Below are 19,927 nucleotides of genomic sequence, written 5' to 3' on the forward strand. Positions count from 1 at the left end.
TTTATTCATCCATGTTCTCCAGATTTCATATCTTTTGATCCATAATTTGGAAGCTGATTCATTGACTTTTTGCGTCACTGGTTGAATTAAACTGTCACTTTTTTGAAATAACCACATAATGCATCTTACTATTGTTCAATAAAGTAACGGTTCACTTCTTTATTTTGAAAGTATAACTCGTTATGTTTTTTTTCTATAAACATGGCTTTCTTCTATACACCTAGTGTCTAGGTACGCTTAAAAAATTCTGTATGTCTAGAAGAAAGTAGAAAGATTATAATTCAAAATGAAGGAAGTGTCAATTTATAAGGATTCAAGTTAAGAAAAACACTTTCTTATACAGGTGGATAACACTTTCTTATGCGTCAACCATACACAGATAGCACCGAGAATGATGGCCGGCACCGAGCGCTAGAAAAAAAACAAGCAAGAAGGAGACTAAAGTAAGATCTATGAGGCAAAAGACTAAAGTAGACGTGAAGATGAAAACAAAGGAAACTAGAGCAGAAAAGGTGAAAGGCTCCTAGTCCAGCTTCTCAAAAGAATGAAGAAGCCATATGATGTTGAGGGATGTTCTATCACTATACAACGACTGTCTTCACGTACGAAGGGAACTAAAATAGAAGTAAAGCAGCAAATGGAGAAATCTAGGTACATGGGAAGGGCTCCCCATGGCCACACACTTGAACGCCATGCTGAGTTGTCCAAAAAAAATGGCCATGCTGAAGCCTTCCCACGGGCATTTCAGTGGACGGTCATCGGTGTGAGAAGAACTTCCTGCAACAGCCTTTCTCTCTGGGCAGATATCATTCACTCTTTTTTTTTTTGAACGTAGATATTATCATTCATTTTATGTAGAGACAGCGCCAGTTTTGTGCCAAAACTCATGGAACAACCTTCAATGGTACACGCATACATTTCCTTGAGCTTTAGAGATTTGTGGGAGCCCCTCCTCTGTACCTAGACTTCTCCATTTGTTGCTTTAATTATATTTTAGCTCAATGTACCTAGATTCCTCTGTTTGATGCCAGAGTTTTTTTTTTGCTAATAATTCTAAGATTATCTGTTGCCACGTCAACATAGCAAGGGTCCGTTTGCTGTCGTAGATCTGTTTCTGCTGTTAGCTGCCGGCCGCCTGCCAGATTGGGGCTTGGGCATGTTGCGTCGCTTTGTTGCTATCAGGGCTTGATTGAGCTTGCAACTAAAATTGCCCGCCTGGTGCGTCAGCGTCATGCTGGAGATCCCACTGGAGAACGAACATCTGCTCTGCCGAGCAGCCCTGGAAGCTGGTACGGAGGCCGGTGAAGCAGCACACACATTTCTGACGAGTTGGTTTTTTTCTGTTCAAGTTCAACGACTTAGGGGATGTTTGGTTGCTAGCCATAGTTTACCACAACTAATTTTAGGCAAGTGTGGCAAGCCACAAAAAATGTGGCTAGCAAATTGGTTGCCACACTTTGCCATGCCTAAAGGAATCTTGCCACACTTTTTAACTCTATGACATGTGGAGCCCAAAAGAATCATGCCTAAACTTAGTTGTCAACCAAACACTTGCCAACTTGGTCAAACTTGCCTAAGGTGAAGTGTGACAAAGTATGGCTAGCAACCAAACAGCCCCTTAGCCGGCCTCGAAGGTTTCTTCCCAATCGTTTGTCCATGGTAGGCCTCCGGCTAACTACACTACACCGTAACTAGGGTCGTTCCGAGAAGATTTCAGATTTCAGTATTGTAGCATTTTCGTTTTTATTTGATAAATATTATTCAATCATGAACTAACTAAGCTCAAAAAATTATTCTCGTGATTTACAGATAAATTGTATAATTAGTTTTTATTTTCGTCTATATCTAGTGCTTCATGTATGTTTTCCAAGATTTGATTTGACGGAGCATCTTGAAAAGTTTTTGGTTTTGGGTTGAGCTAAACAAGGCCCTAGTAGAAGACGTGAAATGTTGAAGAATCTGTGGAGCATGGGGACACAATCTTGTTCCTGTACCGCAGTCACAACGTCCAGAATCCTTATCACAACCATAGATTCATACTAGTAATCGTAGCTCCTCGGCCTTAGCGACCACCGCCATTAACGCCAGTGATCTCCTCGACGGCCATCACACCATGGCTACCAAGTAGCATCCATAAAACTGCTGCACACATATCAATACGGCCGGCCCGGACACCCCCACCACGAAGGCACCGGACGGCGGACGCGAACGATCCATGGAAGGAGACGCGGATGAATCTAGCCTGAATCTTCGACGCCCCAATGAGCAGCCCAAGAGCCCAGCCGAGGCCACCCAACTTGCTGAGTCTGCCGCCGCCCAGCCGCAGGCCGCAGCCATCGGCCGGTCTCAGCCTCAACTCCCGAGCTGAATCTGACACCATCTCCCCCCCGCTTTCCGTTACCGCCATCAATTCAAATCAAATCGTTCCCGCCGCAAAAGCAAGCGGCGGCGACGGCGAGGCGCCTCTCTCGCCCGCTCCGGCTCCCCGCTATAAATACGGCTCCTCCCTCGTCGTCCCAACCCATCAGCTCACACTCCAGCAGCCGAGTGATCGAGCTCCCCAGTCGCTAGTAGGAGGTTGCAGGCACTTGCAGGATGGCGCAGCTCGCTAAGACTAAGACGACGCTTCTCCTTGTGGCCCTGCTGGCGGTCGTTTCGGCAGTGGAGCTGTGCCGCGCCATCGAGTTCGACGAGCGGGACCTGGCGTCGGACGAGGCGCTGTGGGACCTGTACGAGCGGTGGCAGACGCACCATCGGGTGCACCGGCACCACGGCGAGAAGGGCCGCCGGTTCGGGACCTTCAAGGAGAACGTGCGCTTCATCCACGCGCACAACAAGCGCGGCGACCGACCGTCCTACCGCCTCCGCCTGAACCGCTTCGGCGACATGGGCCCCGAGGAGTTCCGGTCCACGTTCGCCGACTCCCGCATCAACGACCTCCGCCGGTACCGAGAGTCCTCCCCCGCGGCGACGGCCGTGCCGGGGTTCATGTACGACGACGCCACCGACGTGCCGCGGTCCGTGGACTGGCGTCAGCATGGCGCGGTGACCGCCGTCAAGAACCAGGGCCGCTGCGGCAGCTGCTGGGCCTTCTCCACGGTGGTGGCCGTGGAAGGCATCAACGCGATCCGGACGGGGAGCCTGGTGTCGCTGTCGGAGCAGGAGCTGGTCGACTGCGACACGGCCGAGAACGGTTGCCAGGGCGGGCTCATGGAGAACGCCTTCGACTTCATCAAGTCCTACGGCGGCATCACCACCGAGTCCGCGTACCCGTACCGCGCCTCCAACGGCACCTGCGACGGCATGCGAGCCCGGCGCGGGCGGGTGCATGTGTCGATCGACGGCCACCAGATGGTGCCGACGGGCAGCGAGGACGCGCTGGCCAAGGCGGTGGCGCGCCAGCCGGTGTCCGTGGCCATCGACGCGGGGGGCCAGGCCTTCCAGTTCTACTCGGAGGGCGTGTTCACGGGCGACTGCGGCACGGACCTGGACCACGGCGTCGCGGTGGTCGGCTACGGCGTCAGCGACGTCGACGGCACGCCCTACTGGATCGTCAAGAACTCGTGGGGACCCTCGTGGGGCGAGGGCGGCTACATCAGGATGCAGCGCGGCGCCGGCAACGGCGGCCTCTGCGGCATCGCCATGGAGGCGTCCTTCCCCATCAAGACCTCGCACAACCCGGCGCGCAAGCCCCGCCGCGCGCTCATCGATCTCCAGGGACACCTCCGATCCTCCCAGTGACTGGCATGTTGTGAGACGTAACGTAAGCATACGTTGCCAGGATCAGGGTGACATACTACTAGTGTTTGCTTGTACCGTTATCGATTGGGTTGTACTGATGACGTTTTAATTTCATTATGCCGGTCTCGATCAGAGACGATATATATGTGATAGATAGAATAAAGTATAGCGGCGCGTGTGCAACAAGGTAGGATTAGGCGTGATATCAAAGTTGTGCTTGTAGTCCTAATGTAATGTAATGTAATGTAATACGGTGTGTCATATGCACCGGGGTATGGTATATTGAAAGGCGCTATGCGTAAGCTAGCAGTTGTTGCATTTGCAATTTTGCATTGTACATTTACATTTACATTTGCATTTGCATGTGTTCCTCTGCCATCGGTAGCGTGTGAGCTGTGGCTTTCGCAGAGGATTGATCTCCTTTCAATTCGGCCAGTTGAATCAGGAGTATAAGCGGAAATGTTTAAATCAGGCTGAATTTAAATATTTGACAAATATGTTTACTTGTGCGACACTTTTCATGGACTGGGCTGGATTCAGATAGGCCGCGTGGGAGAGAGCGGTAGCAGGCCTCGTTTATTTCGTGGACATAAAAATGTGTCTGCCCAGGCAGCGTTTCTGGGCCGATTGGCCGAAGCAAATAGGGAACCCTCCCCATCATGCGATGATCTTTTGAATGGGAAAAATAGTAGAGCGAACCTAATAAGGGGGAAGCTGTATGCATGCCTATGCGTGCATCATATATAGAGTTGCAGTTAGCACATCATGAACTTCGATATCAGGACACCCCCTAAAAAAGATAGCCAAGCTAAAGCGTCACTACATCTTCACCGAGATGATGGTGCTTGATCTGGTGACTCTAGGTTTCTGCCATGTAATAATGTTTAGTTTTAATCATGCTTCATATAGAACCTCAACAATAAAATATTACTCCTCCGTTCTAAATTATAAGTCGTTTTTTTCTATTTTGGTACATAGATTTTGTTATATATCTATTGATATATTGTTATATCTAAATACATAACAAAGTCACGAACGGTGCGTCGTAGAGGCGAATCTGGGCTCTTGACCCCCACCCGCTTGCTTGCATGTTTTATTAGTGCTTATAGTACTATTCTCACTATATTCATTTGTGAAAAGTTATTCCGTGAAGCTATGAAGCATATGAAAAGTAGAAAGCCTAGGTTACAGCCTGTAGAGAAAAAATACAAAATGATACAGAGAGCCTAGTAGTAATCCATCAGATGGTTGCTAGCAGTTATGACTGCGCCATTGAAAAAAAGTTTTACCCCTGTTTGTTTTCTTTGCACGCTTCGCCATTGAACAAAGTGGATGTATTAAAAAGTTTAAAGCGACTTGTAATTTGGAATAAAGAGAATACTTTTTATAATCATAGACACATGCGTGTCGCGTGTGCTGCACTAGTATAATCAAAACCACCTTTGAAACCAAAACTGATCTTTTCCTTATTTCACAACCACTGCATTCTTGTTTTCTTTATTTGACATCACATAGTTTTGATATAGATAGGGATATTTTAATAGTCACTTTTTTTTATAAAGCCCTTGGGCAAACTTTATTGATCGAAAATAGTTACATCGTATGATAATAGTTGGACAATAAAACTAGGGGATCATCGTCCCAAATACAATTTGTTCTAGAAATCATAGCTTGCCTAGCTAGCGCATGCGCCACATTGTTTGCCTCTCTACTCAAGTGCTCAATAGAGATCTCTTGAAATCCATTCCAGACGATGCTACACTCATCATAAATTGCGGCTGCTGAAGGAAATGGACGATAATACCAAATAGAGAAGGAAATTTTGACTTGGTGCTAGATAAGGAACTTCGATTTCGGGAGCCTCAGAAGAAAGATATTTTCTTCAGTACTAATAAATAATTCTCTCATGTATATACCACTGCTAGATAGCATACTAGTATTAGTATAATCCCTTTGTTCTATAATCCCTTTGTTATTTTAATTGTCATTTTTTTTTGTGTGCAAGTGTTCATTCATGTCGGAACTGGGAACGACAAGTTAAAAAGGGGTTGGGAGTACTCCTAGTTGACAGTCTACGTGGGCCCAAAGAAGCGCAGAATTCCCGTGAGGCAAATCAAGGCCCACGAAGCCCGTCAAATGGCAGCCGTCCGATGTAGCTCTAGGGTTTCACTCTCCCGTATATAAGCCTGCCCACAACCCCGCCTCCAAAACCTTAGCCGCGCCGACGCCCACCAGCACCTGCCCCCCTCGCCGTCGCCGCCTCGCCTCGCGCGACCGATCCACCGCCGCGGCCACCATGGTAACTGCCCCTCCCACTCCTCCCCGCTGCTTCTCGGTGTGCATATGGTTTTGTCTCGTGTCCTGATTCCGTGACGATGCTGTGGCCGCAGTCGCTGATCGCCGGTGAGGACTTCCAGCATATCCTGCGTCTGCTGAACACTAACGTGGATGGGAAGCAGAAGATCATGTTCGCCATGACCTCCATCAAGGGTGTGGGGCGCCGCTTCTCCAACATCGTCTGCAAGAAGGCCGACATCGACATGAACAAGAGGCAAGCGCCTTGTTTTCTCTCCGAGGATCTTTATCAGATCTCCCTTGTGACGATGGGGCTGATATGTTGTGACGTGTCGGTGGGTGTGCAGGGCCGGCGAGCTGACTCCTGAAGAGCTGGAGCGGCTGATGACGGTCGTGGCCAACCCCAGGCAGTTCAAGGTGCCGGACTGGTTCCTCAACAGGAAGAAGGACTACAAGGACGGCAGGTTCTCGCAGGTCGTCTCCAACGCCCTCGACATGAAGCTCAGGGACGACCTTGAGAGGCTCAAGAAGATCAGGTATAACATCTATGATATTGCGTCCCTGGTTGCTAGATGCAATGGCTAACAATGATGCCTACATTATTCGCTGAGAAATGATGCTGCTAGATGACATTTGTACACTTGTCATACTGGCCTAATAATGCACTAATATTAGCTCATGTTTGTGTTTATATTAGTCTGAATTGCTGATTTCATTTGTGTTGCTGACAGCCAGTTGTATTAGCTTATGAAGTTGGGAAATGTCTATCTAGTCATTTACGGTATACCTATGATTCCCTGAGCATGTCTGTGCCTTTAGTTACCTACAATGATGTGCTATCATGCATCCATCTACATTCTACACACAAGCAAGTATGCTGGGTTATTTGAACTGTCATTGATGATCGAGGTCTACTTTACATTGTGAATTGCTTTCTCCATCCGATGGTTGGTTGGCCTTATGCTCATTGTTACAGAAGTTTGGTTAGGCTCACAGTGATTTCAGAACTGTCGGATAGAACTAGTTGAGACTTGACTGAAGTAGCTCTGGGTATATATGTTTGATTCCCCAAGTAGATACTGTGTATCCAACTCGCAATTGCAGATTATCTGCTCAGTCTGGACTCCTGAGTCTTGGGTTTCTTGTTGGTCACTTCTGAAACAGTTTTAGCATTGTTATCTCGAGGCATACAATCTTCAGTGTCAGCATACATGTTGTGCCCAACTGTGCATTGTGCATTCAGCTGCATTCTCTTGTAGTGTCAGTGTTGATGACCATTCGACCTTTGTTTGTTAATATAATATGTAGTTGTATCATTGTAGTAGCTCAGGCCGGCAAATTCAGAATTCTGTTTATCATTATGCATATATGTTTCCTGAATCATCACTTACATCTACTTGTTTTGCAGGAACCACCGTGGTCTGCGTCACTACTGGGGCCTCCGTGTCCGTGGCCAGCACACTAAGACTACTGGCAGGCGTGGAAAGACTGTTGGTGTCTCCAAGAAGCGATAAGCTAGCAGCGGCTTATGGCAACAGCAGCAGTGAACAAGCCTTACCTTCCAACATATCTTATGAAAGGTTTCTGTTTAGACAGTTTCCTGAAATTATGTTTTGCCCTAGGATAATCTTGCAGTTATGGAACCTTAATATATTGTATCCTGCAATGTGTTTTTTCCAACTTCTAAGAGTAATTTTATTTTGAATGAGACTTCTGCTGATTGGCTCCTTGTTCATTATTGTCTCGAGAAGTACCATCCCAGATCAGTTATTCACATGCCTGTGGCGGATAGTTTTTTTTAATCATTGTTTTCCGCTGTGTTGGTTCAGCGAAAGCTGCTGATTTATTGCTTTGCCTGGTGGCAGATATAATTGATGAATGTTTTGCCAAATCAGATTTCCACATTGTTCGTATGCAATAATCTCACGTCATCCTACACGCGTCATGCTACTCACCATGACATGTAATATGAAACACATCGTTAAGCTGGTTGTGCCTGTGGATTTTGATCATAAAACCTGCAACCACAAACAGTTTAAACTCTGTACGCTAGGAGCTCTTGATACTGCCCCACAAGCAAACATGGACAAGTGGTAATAATACTAAAACAAATACAGGTACGCATTGCATTCAATCCACATCGACAGGATTTTAATTTTCACCCATACCATTTTTAACCGAAACCAATCCGTCGTCATCCCAAACTTTAGGTGCGCGGTTGCAAAATAGTAGGTCCTATGAGTTCCGCTTTTCTATGACCATGGATTGATTGTCTGGCTCTGTTGATACATGGATTGTTTGGTTGGTTGCAGCTACACAATATACAATATGTGCTTTTTTTCGACCTTTCATTCATGTTTCATCTTCTCTCCATATCTAGGCTATTGTGGACTGAATTTCGACTCTCGAAGGGCCATTCTTGGCTACAGGGCAGTTCCAGTTCGTCCGTCCCCCAAGACCCCCCAGTTCACTTTCGCCGCGTCTAGGCCCCCCCTTTTCGTCTGCCCGTGGCCTGCGCACACGATGATTGGCATTGCATTGCAGCTCGAGATGGGCTAGTTCTGGCTTTAGCCCACTGCCCTGTAAAGTATTGCTCGACCATAACCGAAAGGAACGACGGGGGCGCTTTCTTTTGCACGCAAGTGTAGTCCTAATGGACATCCAGTCCGCCGAATAATTTGCGCTTAGCAAATCGAAGCGGTCGGTCTTGGTAAACAATGGGGTCAACGCACTAGCACATTTGCTATCCGGTGAACAGTGTGTGGTGTACGCGACTCAAGTGCAGGTTGATGCAGCAAGGTTCCAACCTTTATTTACCGCCGTTGTAGATACTGACCATTTTAGCCCAAAGAAGAACCTACTCCTCTTTTTTTTTGTTTGATGAGGAGGGGAGGGGGATGTGACGCAGCATGATGCTTCATCCATGACACAAGAAAGGAGGGGGATGTGCGATGCAGTGTGATGCTTCATCCATGACAAAAAAAAAAGAGATGTAGATGTAGTAATCTCTATCTACTTACTAAAAAAAAGAGACAATATTCTTGTGTGTAAATTTCTAAATCAACAGTTGTAGTCAGTGAGGAAGTTGGAGTCCGACTGCGGTTCGCCGTGTGTTTCCCGTTTTGCGTTGGTGATGGAGATTTGTCCACTCATCGCCGTGTGTGTCTTGCCGCAGGTTTCTTCTAAATTCAAAACTCCAATCTATATGATGAAATTCAGCCACAGACCAGTCGTGTTGTCTACAAATATTGAAAAGCCTGGGATACATCATGCCAGAACCTGAATATTGACACCATTGCCAGCCACCCAGCGAAAACAGGACAGTAGATAATAATAGCAGTACTGGTACATAGTCATACGTACTGATGGTTTATCCCTTCACAGAAGGAGGAGTTGCGGCGACGGATTAAAGAGTTGGAATTGGAATGCCGCGTCATCACGAAACTGCATTCCTCTTGCGGCGTGCCTTTCCAGCGCCGGAAAAAGCCGGGAAAATAGGTCAAGCGCAGCCGTCGGATCATCCACGAACGGGGGAGGAAGCAAAGCGTGCGGCGGCCCTCCCTTCATCATCATCAGATCGACGAAGAGAAAAAATGGAAATGGAATGAGAGACACGCACGCACCGAGAACCCCAAAGCAGTTGGAATTGGAATCCCAGGTGGATCCAATTCTGCCAATTGCAAAGCTCCTGGCGTCATCTCCCAATTACTTCGTTCTCCTCCCCACGCCGGCCGGACTGCCGGAGGAGGAGCCCTTTTTGCGCTTTAGCACCAGGTCCAAATTCCCCCATATCTTGGCTGCCCTCCGAGCACAAGTGTTTTCCATGCATGATGCGTCGCAGGAGGAGCGGGTTTCCCCTATAAAACCCCGCGTAACCCCCCGCTCGGATGGCACGGACGCACCGCGCACTCGGTGGTGGAATTCCTCGCCCGCGCCGCTTCCTCCGCCGGCCTCCGCTGCTAGTGCTAGGTGCTAGCTGAGTGTAAGACCTCTCTCTCCTCTGCCTGCTTGTTTCGCGGCTGCGTCGTCGTCTTTGATTCAGTCTGAAAGCTTCCGGTCTTAATTTATTATAAAATTGCAGTGGTAGGCTGAACTACTTAGGTCAACCAAAATTTTTGCTACTGAGATTAATTTGAGAGGTTGAAACAAAGCTTCCGGTTCTAGTTTAACAAACGGGACTCTAGTCTTTTTTCCCCTCTCGAAAGTGATGGAGTGCTGCGTGTCTTCTCAACTCATTGAAGAGGATGAGGATTTGTTCTTATTGATTGATCACTGTCTGTTTCTGTTTACATGATTCGTACATCATGTGATCAACGTGTGTCGCTCCTTTTTCTTTAAATTATATATTATATATTGGCTTCACTTGTTGCATTTTCAGATTTTATAGTACTTTGTCATATCGTTTTGAATAGACTTGTGTAATAAATATATAGGACATCACCTTCTCTTTCTTCAGATGTCTGCACCTGCAGGATCATGCTTGCGTTTGAATGATTTCCTTTATCATATATAAGAGAATGCCCTCCTAGCTTATAGTGAGAAGAGAATCGGAAGATTCGGAAGAATATCTCTCAAATTCGCCTTATGAGTTATGAGAGCTTATTTCAATAATCTTTTAGAACTCTACAAGAACAAAACTAAAATTGTATTATAATACAGGCATCCTAAAGTTAGGAGCTTGAATTTTGGCTGCCAGCCCAGTACTATTGAGAGCAGTGGTTTAGGACAGAGCATATCTCCTTTTTCTTGTTTTGTTCTTTCAGAATATGCTCTCGTCTGTCGGGTTGGCAAACCTAATCACGAATGCTATCTTATGATCTTATCCTGTAATTATGGGGGGCAAACTCTAACAGGTATATGTTATTCTTTAGGCAAATAAAGGCCTGTTTATTAAAATGAGTCTGCCCTGCTTAACTCAGGGCATGTCATGTGACTTGCCAGCACATCATTTGGCCTATATTGGCATATGCTACACATGCTGCACAGCACAGATGGCTATTTCATGTTTAATGCATTGTCTGAACTCTGAATATAAGCCTTGATTTGAGGGCAAAAGCAACCTTCCAATCCATGACAAATTTGTGATTTAGTTGGTATATTATACTAACAGATGCAACACTGAAGGCCTAAATAATTCCACGGGCTGTCATTGCTGAGTCAGCCATGTGCTTTTCAAAACTGCATATATATCCTCCGTATTTCTGAATCTGCACAGATAATGTTGTCAGTAACATTCATAATGAAACTTTTTTTTGCTGCATCAGTCATAATTGCGTCTAGCTAAATGGCAACCATGTGAAACTGTACACTAGCAAACATGTGGAAGAGCTGCACACCTTTTGAATTATGTGGCATACTATGGCAACCGTAGTTCTTTGCCTTGTGACTGTTTCCCTTTGCTTTGCCTGTACAGTTTCTTTAGGTTTCTTGTACCTAACTCCTCTCATTTATAAATAGAAATTGGCACATCTGGTTCCAGTTCATTAGAATAAAAAGGCAGCCTTAGTTATTTGTTTTATTACTTAAAAGAAAATCTCCTTATGTGCTTTCTTCACGGGCTGAAAATCAGCAATTGAATACTCAGCATGTGACACTGGCTGTACAATCAGTAAAGACCTATGTACCAGGCCAAGTACAATTTGGTAGATCTAACCGAGTAGGCATATTTCTATTGCTGAAGTGGAGAGAGACTTTCTTGAGCACCCATTTTTACTGGTTTTACGGCTGAAATGCTGGATCCTTTTAAACGAAAAGAACTAAAGAAGCAGTGAGTGCCTGACCTTTTTGGGACTGTCTGAATCACGAATTCATGACCAGATCCTTGAAAGAGATCAGCCTCCAACACAGCAATGGTAAAGAATTGGTACCTTCACATAGCTTGACAGCAGATTATTCTATCAGAAAAGAGCGCGAGCAGTTATTTTAGTTCCCAATCACCCGTATGCTTTATAAGTGTATATATAAAGTTAATCAAGTTGTATTATAGGGAAGTAACCGCGATTTGTCACTATTATCATCTAACACCCTGCCTGTACTTTCTTGACCAAACCAAACCTTACCAAGCGGGTATATATAGTAGCCCTGCTAACCTTGAAATTCCTCCAGAGCTTGGACGTCCTCTCCTCAGTAACTATATTTTGTCGTTCCTTGGGAAGATAGAAAAATATACTCTTGGTTTTCTTGAACAGGTTTGATTTGTTTATGCTTCTAGCTCTTGTAGTTACGCTTTCTGGGTTCTTGCTCTGTTGCTCATCCCATTGGGCTTCCAGATTCCATTTCAGGTCTGTTTCTGAAGGGAGATTTCGTCGAACAGGATGAATGCATTGGCAGCAACCAGCAGGAACTTCAAGCAGGCAGCTAAGCTGCTGGGCCTCGACTCCAAGCTGGAGAAGAGCTTGCTCATTCCATTCAGGGAGATCAAGGTGATAAAACCACCACAGTTGTTTTAGATCTGGTAAACTGTTTCCCGCTGTTTCACTTGCTCAGGGTGGTTCCACTGTTTCCCGCTGTTTCACTTGCTCAGGGTGGTTCCTGTATTCCTGATGATGACCCCCCAACCCACCCGCACCCCACACACATTTTTTTACTTAACCAAGATCAGTATTTAAGGTTTTTCTGGGATTTCCCCCATCTGAAACAGTATGTTCAACCTTTGAGTAACAAGCAATTTGTGGTTGCAGGTTGAATGCACAATCCCAAAAGATGATGGGACTTTGGCATCCTATGTTGGATTTAGGGTTCAACATGACAACGCTAGGGGACCTATGAAGGGTGGAATCAGATACCACCATGAGGTAAGCAATATGTTGCTCCATTCTTTTGTTATCTGTAACACTAGTCAGCATTTGATTCTTTCCTCACCTTTGCCGACCTGAAATGGTCCTTAAGCATAAAGGCTTCAAACAATCCTTAAGTATAAATTCTAGTTTTTTCAGGAATCTGCCATAGGCAGCATATCTCAATGGATCATGTTAATTTTGAGATATCTCCCTGAAGAAATGAAAAACAAAGGACTTTCTGGTTAGATCTTTCCAGCGGCATCCCCCAGGTCCTGAGTTCGAATCCCCGTGGGAGCGAATTTCAGGTCGGGGGTAAAAAGATCCCCTTGCTGTGCCTCCCTGTGTGGGACAGCCTGGCCTGTGGCAATGGTGGCGGCCCAACCTGGGGGTTGTGGCAGTGGTCGCCAGCCCAGGCTACGGCCTACTTCCCGAGTGAGGCCGGGGTTCGAGGATTTTCTTGGTCGGTACTGAGACTTTCTTCTTAGTATAAAAACCGTGGGGCGGTCCCCACTGAGGCCGAATTTTTTTAAAAAAATGGAAAACAAAAGTATATCGAATTGTTTCTTGTGAACTGGGAACAACAAAACAATATCTGAGCTATATGGGGTTGCATTCTGGCTCTATTTCCTTAAGCATAAATCTGCCATACACAACATATCTCAGTGGATCATGTTAATTTTGAGGTATCTCCTTGAAGAAATGAAAAACCAAAATGTATTGGATTGTTTCTTGAGACCAAGTATAAGTACGTTGAAAACTGGGAACAACAGAAAATATGGGGTCACATTCTGGCTTTATTTCCTTAAGCATAAAGAGATGAAATGGTCCTTAAGCATAGATTCTTAGTTTTTAGGAATCCCATGTATTGCTAAAATATTGGATTTCCACTATCTACTTAGGGACAACTCACAATATCCAAGTTACATGGGTATATGATTCTATCCATTTCCTTCAAATTAGTTTTCCTCTTTATTTAAGACACTTGGAAATCCACTGGTGAAATCTGGTCCTGACATTTAAAATCCTTTAACAATTCAGGTTGACCCTGATGAAGTCAATGCCTTGGCACAACTGATGACATGGAAAACAGCAGTGGCTAACATACCATATGGAGGAGCTAAAGGTGGAATAGGATGTAGCCCTGGAGACCTGAGCATCTCCGAGCTTGAGAGGCTTACCCGAGTTTTTACTCAGAAAATCCATGACTTAATTGGCATCCATACCGACGTTCCAGCTCCAGATATGGGCACCAACTCACAGGTTATTTTGCTTTATATATTATTTCGTAATTTTTTTTGAACCAACATATTATTTCATAAATGACTTTGATAAGAGTTAGTTATCCGTATATGTTTATTTTAATATGGCCAATTTTGTTTGTTTTATGGATGTAGACAATGGCATGGATACTTGATGAATACTCAAAGTTCCATGGTTACTCACCTGCTGTTGTGACAGGAAAGCCTGTTGTAAGTAACTATCTATATTGCGGTTTCAACACATATATGTACTGAACAATATGTTTCCAGATCAAAAACGTAAAGTACTGTGAAGATTTTTAAAAAGGTGGTCAAATTAGGAATTCTATCAGATTCTTCAAAAAATTAGGAATTTTATCAAGCACAGTCCATTGGAATTTATCTAGGATGCAACAAGATTTCGTGTTTAGCAGGCATAATGATTATTTGGACAGTATACTCTTCAGAGGATCCTGGCTTACCTTCTCATTATCTTGCATATTGTGAATTTCCTGCTCAATACACAGGACCTTGGAGGATCATTGGGAAGAGATGCAGCTACTGGAAGGGGGGTTCTGTTTGCTACTGAAGCTTTGCTTGCAGAGCATGGCAAAGGCATTTCAGGCCAGCGTTTCGTCATACAGGTAAATGGTGTCTAGGTTAAGCCTTACCTTTTAAAAAGTTCACATCAGAGAAATTTTCAGACTCCGTCAATTGCATAATATGTGTCTTTCGGCTCTGATTACGAGAACAATTCATGATCAAGTCTACCTTGTCAGTTTATCATTGAAAATCAGTCACTCACACCTAAACATTTTAGCTGCAAAGTAATAGACGCTTTGCTCACCCTTTTCAGGGATTCGGTAACGTTGGTTCCTGGGCAGCTCAGCTGATCAATGAAGCCGGTGGCAAGGTGATTGCTATCAGTGATGTCACAGGCGCTGTCAAAAACGTCAATGGCCTTGACATTGCCCAGCTAGTGAAGCACTCGGCGGAGAACAGAGGGATCAAGGGCTTCAACGGGGGAGATGCCATCGATCCAAACTCATTGCTCACTGAAGAGTGCGACGTCCTCATCCCAGCAGCGCTTGGGGGAGTCATAAATAAGTAAGATTCTTCTCATTGCAGTCGATTCACCCCGCTGAAAAGCCGATTATTTTCAGTTATATTCTATTTGTTCCTGCGACTTGAGGCCTGTCCTGAATAAATTGTTTGCTTGCACTGTTTTCTGACAGGGATAATGCTAACGACATAAAAGCAAAGTACATCATCGAGGCTGCCAATCACCCCTCAGACCCAGAGGCAGACGAGGCAAGTTGATACATTAACAGTTTCAGATAGACTGACAGTGAACAAACCGACTGCTCTCTGCAATGTTTTCTGATCCCTCCCCACTGAATATTCCATCTCATCCCCAGATCCTGTCAAAGAAAGGCGTCATCATCCTCCCCGACATCCTCGCCAACTCTGGCGGTGTCACAGTGAGCTACTTCGAGTGGGTTCAGGTCCGTCGTTCTTCTCTGTTATTAAGCTGCCGATCTGTCACCGCACAGTCTTCCTGTGTTTTCTCACAGCCAGCCAGACAGACAGACAGACTACAGAACACTTGATGATGTAAACTGAACCGTGGGAACGTGCTTTCGATCGTTCAGAACATCCAGGGGTTCATGTGGGACGAGGAGAAGGTGAACGCGGAGCTCCGGACGTACATGACGCGCGCCTTCGGGGACGTGAAGGAGATGTGCCGGAGCCACAACTGCGACCTCCGCATGGGCGCCTTCACGCTGGGCGTCAACCGCGTCGCGCGCGCCACCGTCCTCAGGGGATGGGAAGCCTGATGATGATACCGTCTCGTGTCCGTGCCCCACTGCGTTTGCTGCGCGTCGTGTCCTCTTGAGCCTTGTTTTTCTTTGGTTATTATATGTCGATCGATCGATCAACGGAGGTCCGGGAAAAACAAGTTCGGTTAATAATTCCAGGAAGTGCGTCTTCTTGGAGACCAATAGCGGAAGAAGGGTAATAAGTCTGTAGCCCATAGCTGCCTGAGATGATGCTTGTTGGTGGTCTGCAAGCAGCAATGCCAATGCCATTTGGTTTTCTTGCACGACTTTGGGTCATCCAGCCACGTTATGGAATATGGTATATGCAAATCCATTTGTTAGCCTTATATGTAATGGTCTCGTCACACTCTTGAATCTTGTTACGTCGGTGGATGGGCCTGCCGGCCCGTAGCACAACCCTACGATAGCATGAGTCTTCTCTGCAGTACCGCAGAGGATTTGTTTCGAGATTAGCACGGTCTAATTTCTTATAGATTAGCACGGTCCTCTCGAAGCTTGATCACTCAACGAGCGCGGGTGGCTTCCCTTGACCACGCAGTAGCTCCGCAGCACGGCCTCCCGCTGGAACCCTGCATTCTCCAGCACCCGCCGCGCCGCCGGGTTGTCGACGTCCACGAGCGCCTCGACGCGCACCACGCCCGGGAACTCGCCGAACACCGCGGCGACCGCGCGCTTCACCGCCGCCGTGGCCACGCCCTTGCCCCCAGTGCGCGCGCGCCAGCAGCACGCAGAGCTCGGCGCGGCACGCGTCGTCGGTGGGCGTCACGGACACCGCGCCCACGGGGCGGGGTTCGAGTTCGACGCCGAGGCAGACGGCGCGGAACCACTGGTGCCGCAGCACGGCGTCGCGCAGGAACGCGAGGACAGCCTCTGCCTCCCGGGATGTGCAGGCGTCCGTGACGTCATGAACGCCGTCACCTCGGGGTCCGACGCCCACTCCATCATCGCGTCGACGTCGGTGAGCTCGAACCGCCGGAGCGTGACCGCGGGCACGGACCCCCTGTCTGTTGGGCAGGCGCTTCTTGCTCCATCTCTGATCCTCTGTAGGAATACGGCAGCCACGTCCCCTCCCGTTCAGTCGACCTGACCACGAATAGATTCTCCGTCCTACTTCGATTGGGACGACCGTATCGGAAAGCACCACCACGCCTCGCTGCCGTCCTCTATTCTATATGAGCCTATGCCCTAGCTCGATTTGCCAGTTCCCTCCGGCGACCATCACCTTCCGAGACCGATGGCTTCGGAGAGGCCTCCTAGCCGCTATCGCCGGCTTCGGAAGGCCTTCGATCTGTCTGCCGTCACCGCTGCCTCCCCGGACTCCAAACCAGCCAAACGGGTACGCCCTCGTCACTCTGCAGTTCTTCGATGTTAGGTTTTTTTTCACGATTTATTATCATATTAGACCTTAATTGATGTAATCTTCAAGCAATTGAGTATTGAACTTTGACTATTTACCGTCAGTTTTTCCTTTTTATGTGTGTGTGTGGGTGGGGGGGGGGGGGGGTGGGGGGGGGATTACTTCAATGTTTCAGCTACTATGTTTTATTATTATCGACAGGACTGCATGTGGTACACTTATGTAGAGTGTTTGGTTTGAGGAATCTCGCTTCTCACTTTTTTGTTTGGTTTTTGGAATGAGTGGGTTTGATACATCGTTGCTAATAATTAGTGCTAGTATGAGAGTAATAAAACCTTTTTCCACCAAATTTGGGTAATTGACTCATGATGAACGGAGTGATTCATCAAACTAAACACATGCTTAGTTTCTATAGTATATCTTTCCTTCACATCACTGACAAGAATTTCATGTTTCTCATCAAAACAAATCTAGATGCGTACAACCGAGAAATCCACCATTTATGAGGACAGAATCAGTAGCTTACCTGAAGAGATACTACTCATGATCCTTGACAAGCTGGATGCACGCTCAACAATGACAACCACCATCCTTTCAAAGCGATGGCGTGATCTTCCTCGACGTCTGCCGACATCCTATAACATCGCTGTTGATGACATCCTCCCACCACGCTATCACCGCCTGAAACGCCTTAACATGGAGGCTATGGCAGCATACGAGGCAGAGAAGAACATGCACAAGCTGACTGACATCTATGCCATAAAGGCTCGGCATGAGCGTTGGATGGCCAAAATCAGGCCTTTCACAGCCATCCTGGAACGCTACGAGCGTCGGGCCATGAGGCGCTACGTCAAGCAGGTGAACGCATTCCTTTTGGCCCCAAAGAATGTGCGTCAGCGCCGGCCTGTCCACAAGCTCAGGCTACAAATGCTGGGGCGTTGGCATGAAAACATTGATGAATGGGTCACTGCAGCCATTGCCAAGTGGGGCGTTGAGGACTTTGAGCTTGTTATTGATGGCGATTGTGGGGGCTATAACCTCAAGCAGCTGGATGGATACCGGAACGTTCGTCTGGAGCGGCTTACGCTATCCAACTGCCAGCCTATTTGTTCATGGAACTGCCTGACGGTGCAGAGGCTCACTAAGCTCACATTGGGTGCAGGTTCATATATGGGAATGATCAGTGAAATTCTTAGAAACTGCATAGAGCTAAGGGATTTCAGTATCACATCTTCTCGTGTTTGCCAGGCTGCTTTACGTTTCTTTGTGCCAACATCGAAGATAAAGAGTCTGCAAGTGGATAGGTGTTGCTTCGGGAAAATATATCTGATGTCTCTGCCTTGTCTTGAGACTTTTGTTTGCCGTGGTCGCCCAACCAAGTTATCCTATGGTGAGGTGCCTCGCCTTAGGCATGTGAGCTTGGACTACTTACAGACTGAAGATAATGACATCGACGATGGATCTGGTACTAGTAGGACGTATCCACCGAGCAAATTCTTCAAAAGGATCCCACCACTAGATTTCCTTGTTCTGCAGTTCAAAGGCCCCCGGGTGAGTAATCATCTCTTACCTCTTATACATACTTAAGTAATTGTGTATTGACATTGCTGTGTCATGTAAAAACCGTTGTGTATTTATGTATACAGATGTGGATCGAACCTTTTGTTGTTCCTGGTGGTCAGCTCAAAAAACTGTTCATCGCAAATGTCCCAGTGAACTGGGACGTACTATGGATTCTCCTACTGCTTGGTGCAGCACCAGCCTTGGAATCGTTCCATGTTCATGTACATTTTTTCTTGACCAAACTTATACTGAAATCGTGTGTGCATGGATGTTGGAAATACTAACCGTAAACCCAACTGTTCTGAAATCTGAATGCAGATTGACAACAACTCGGAGCAGCGAAGCTCAGGTGATCTCTGTGACAGTCTGGACGCCAATGCGCATCAGCATCAGAACTGTCGCCTGAAAGACCTCGTTGTGGCAGGCTTTGAAGGGTTGGGGTGGCAAACAAGCTTTGTCAGGCTGATCATGAAGAGGGCGCCGTTGCTGAGGCACGTGCATCTGCTCGACGGCGAGGTCAGGGATGACGAGCAGGAGCTTGGGGCGCTGCAGATTGTGCCACGCCGCAGGGTGTGGCACGAGTGTGAGCGAGCTGAGGTGCTAGATGACCTAACCGCTGGGTTTCGCTTCCCGCCTCGAATAATTCTGGAATGAGCTGCATAGCTTCTTGTTTAAATAACATCATTCTATGCCTTGTTAAACCGGTTTATATTATTGAAAAAAAGAATGTAGAGTTATAAGTGTGCCTTTTTTATTTGTAATAAGGATTATACGTGTGCCTTGTCACCTTGTTAAATCGGTTTAAATTATATATAAAAAAAAATGTAGAGTTATTCGTGTGCCTTATTTATTTGTAATTTATAATAAGGATTATACGTGTGCCTTGACACCTTGCACTTTGCTTCGCTTGGAGATGCAAAGGATGCAGCTTGCTGCTCAGATTTCGTTGCAGGCTTGGCTTGGTGCCTTGGTGTGATCATCGATTCGACTACTATAGTTGAGTAAGTTGACCGGTTAAAAATGCTGAACTGTAAATACTCCTTTGTGAACAACCCGAACGGAACAAATGTCGGTTCCGAATATTTGCAAGTACTTCCTCCATCTAAAAAAAAA

General features: G+C 46.5%; 4 protein-coding genes and 1 pseudogene across 6 annotated transcripts; 4 read left to right on the plus strand and 1 right to left on the minus strand.

The window, feature by feature from the left end:
* Window positions 2,596-4,058, plus strand: LOC8081265 (cysteine proteinase EP-B 2). The gene has a single exon (XM_002463704.2). The coding sequence runs from the start codon at window positions 2,596-2,598 to the stop codon at window positions 3,739-3,741; it is 1,146 nt and encodes a 381-aa protein (XP_002463749.1). The 3' UTR covers window positions 3,742-4,058.
* Window positions 5,935-7,810, plus strand: LOC8061179 (40S ribosomal protein S18). Its single transcript, XM_002463705.2, has 4 exons — window positions 5,935-6,040; window positions 6,132-6,292; window positions 6,384-6,572; window positions 7,445-7,810. Exons 1-4 carry the CDS (start codon window positions 6,038-6,040, stop codon window positions 7,548-7,550), a joined length of 459 nt encoding a protein of 152 aa, XP_002463750.1. The 5' UTR covers window positions 5,935-6,037; the 3' UTR covers window positions 7,551-7,810.
* Window positions 9,647-16,222, plus strand: LOC110433762 (glutamate dehydrogenase). 2 transcript variants are annotated; one of them, XM_021456336.1, is made up of 10 exons: window positions 9,647-10,018; window positions 12,306-12,458; window positions 12,717-12,830; window positions 13,854-14,075; window positions 14,210-14,284; window positions 14,581-14,697; window positions 14,910-15,160; window positions 15,289-15,364; window positions 15,472-15,558; window positions 15,706-16,214. In XM_021456336.1, exons 2-10 carry the CDS (start codon window positions 12,351-12,353, stop codon window positions 15,889-15,891), a joined length of 1,236 nt encoding a protein of 411 aa, XP_021312011.1. In that variant the 5' UTR covers window positions 9,647-10,018; window positions 12,306-12,350; the 3' UTR covers window positions 15,892-16,214. The 2 variants fall into 2 exon arrangements, with proteins under 2 accessions (XP_021312011.1, XP_021312008.1); XM_021456333.1 differs by lacking the exon at window positions 9,647-10,018 and adding an exon at window positions 12,062-12,224 and having other exon boundaries at window positions 15,706-16,222.
* On the minus strand, window positions 16,324-16,925 carry LOC8061180 (annotated as a pseudogene).
* Window positions 16,830-19,647, plus strand: LOC110433757. Of its 2 annotated transcripts, XM_021456329.1 has the most exons (5): window positions 16,830-17,230; window positions 17,726-18,802; window positions 18,898-19,035; window positions 19,133-19,163; window positions 19,239-19,647. In XM_021456329.1, exons 1-5 carry the CDS (start codon window positions 17,129-17,131, stop codon window positions 19,466-19,468), a joined length of 1,578 nt encoding a protein of 525 aa, XP_021312004.1. In that variant the 5' UTR covers window positions 16,830-17,128; the 3' UTR covers window positions 19,469-19,647. The 2 variants fall into 2 exon arrangements, with proteins under 2 accessions (XP_021312004.1, XP_021312002.1); XM_021456327.1 differs by having other exon boundaries at window positions 19,133-19,647.

Source organism: Sorghum bicolor, chromosome 1 (assembly GCF_000003195.3).
Source record: "Sorghum bicolor cultivar BTx623 chromosome 1, Sorghum_bicolor_NCBIv3, whole genome shotgun sequence".
NCBI classification, from domain to species: Eukaryota; Viridiplantae; Streptophyta; class Magnoliopsida; order Poales; family Poaceae; genus Sorghum; species Sorghum bicolor.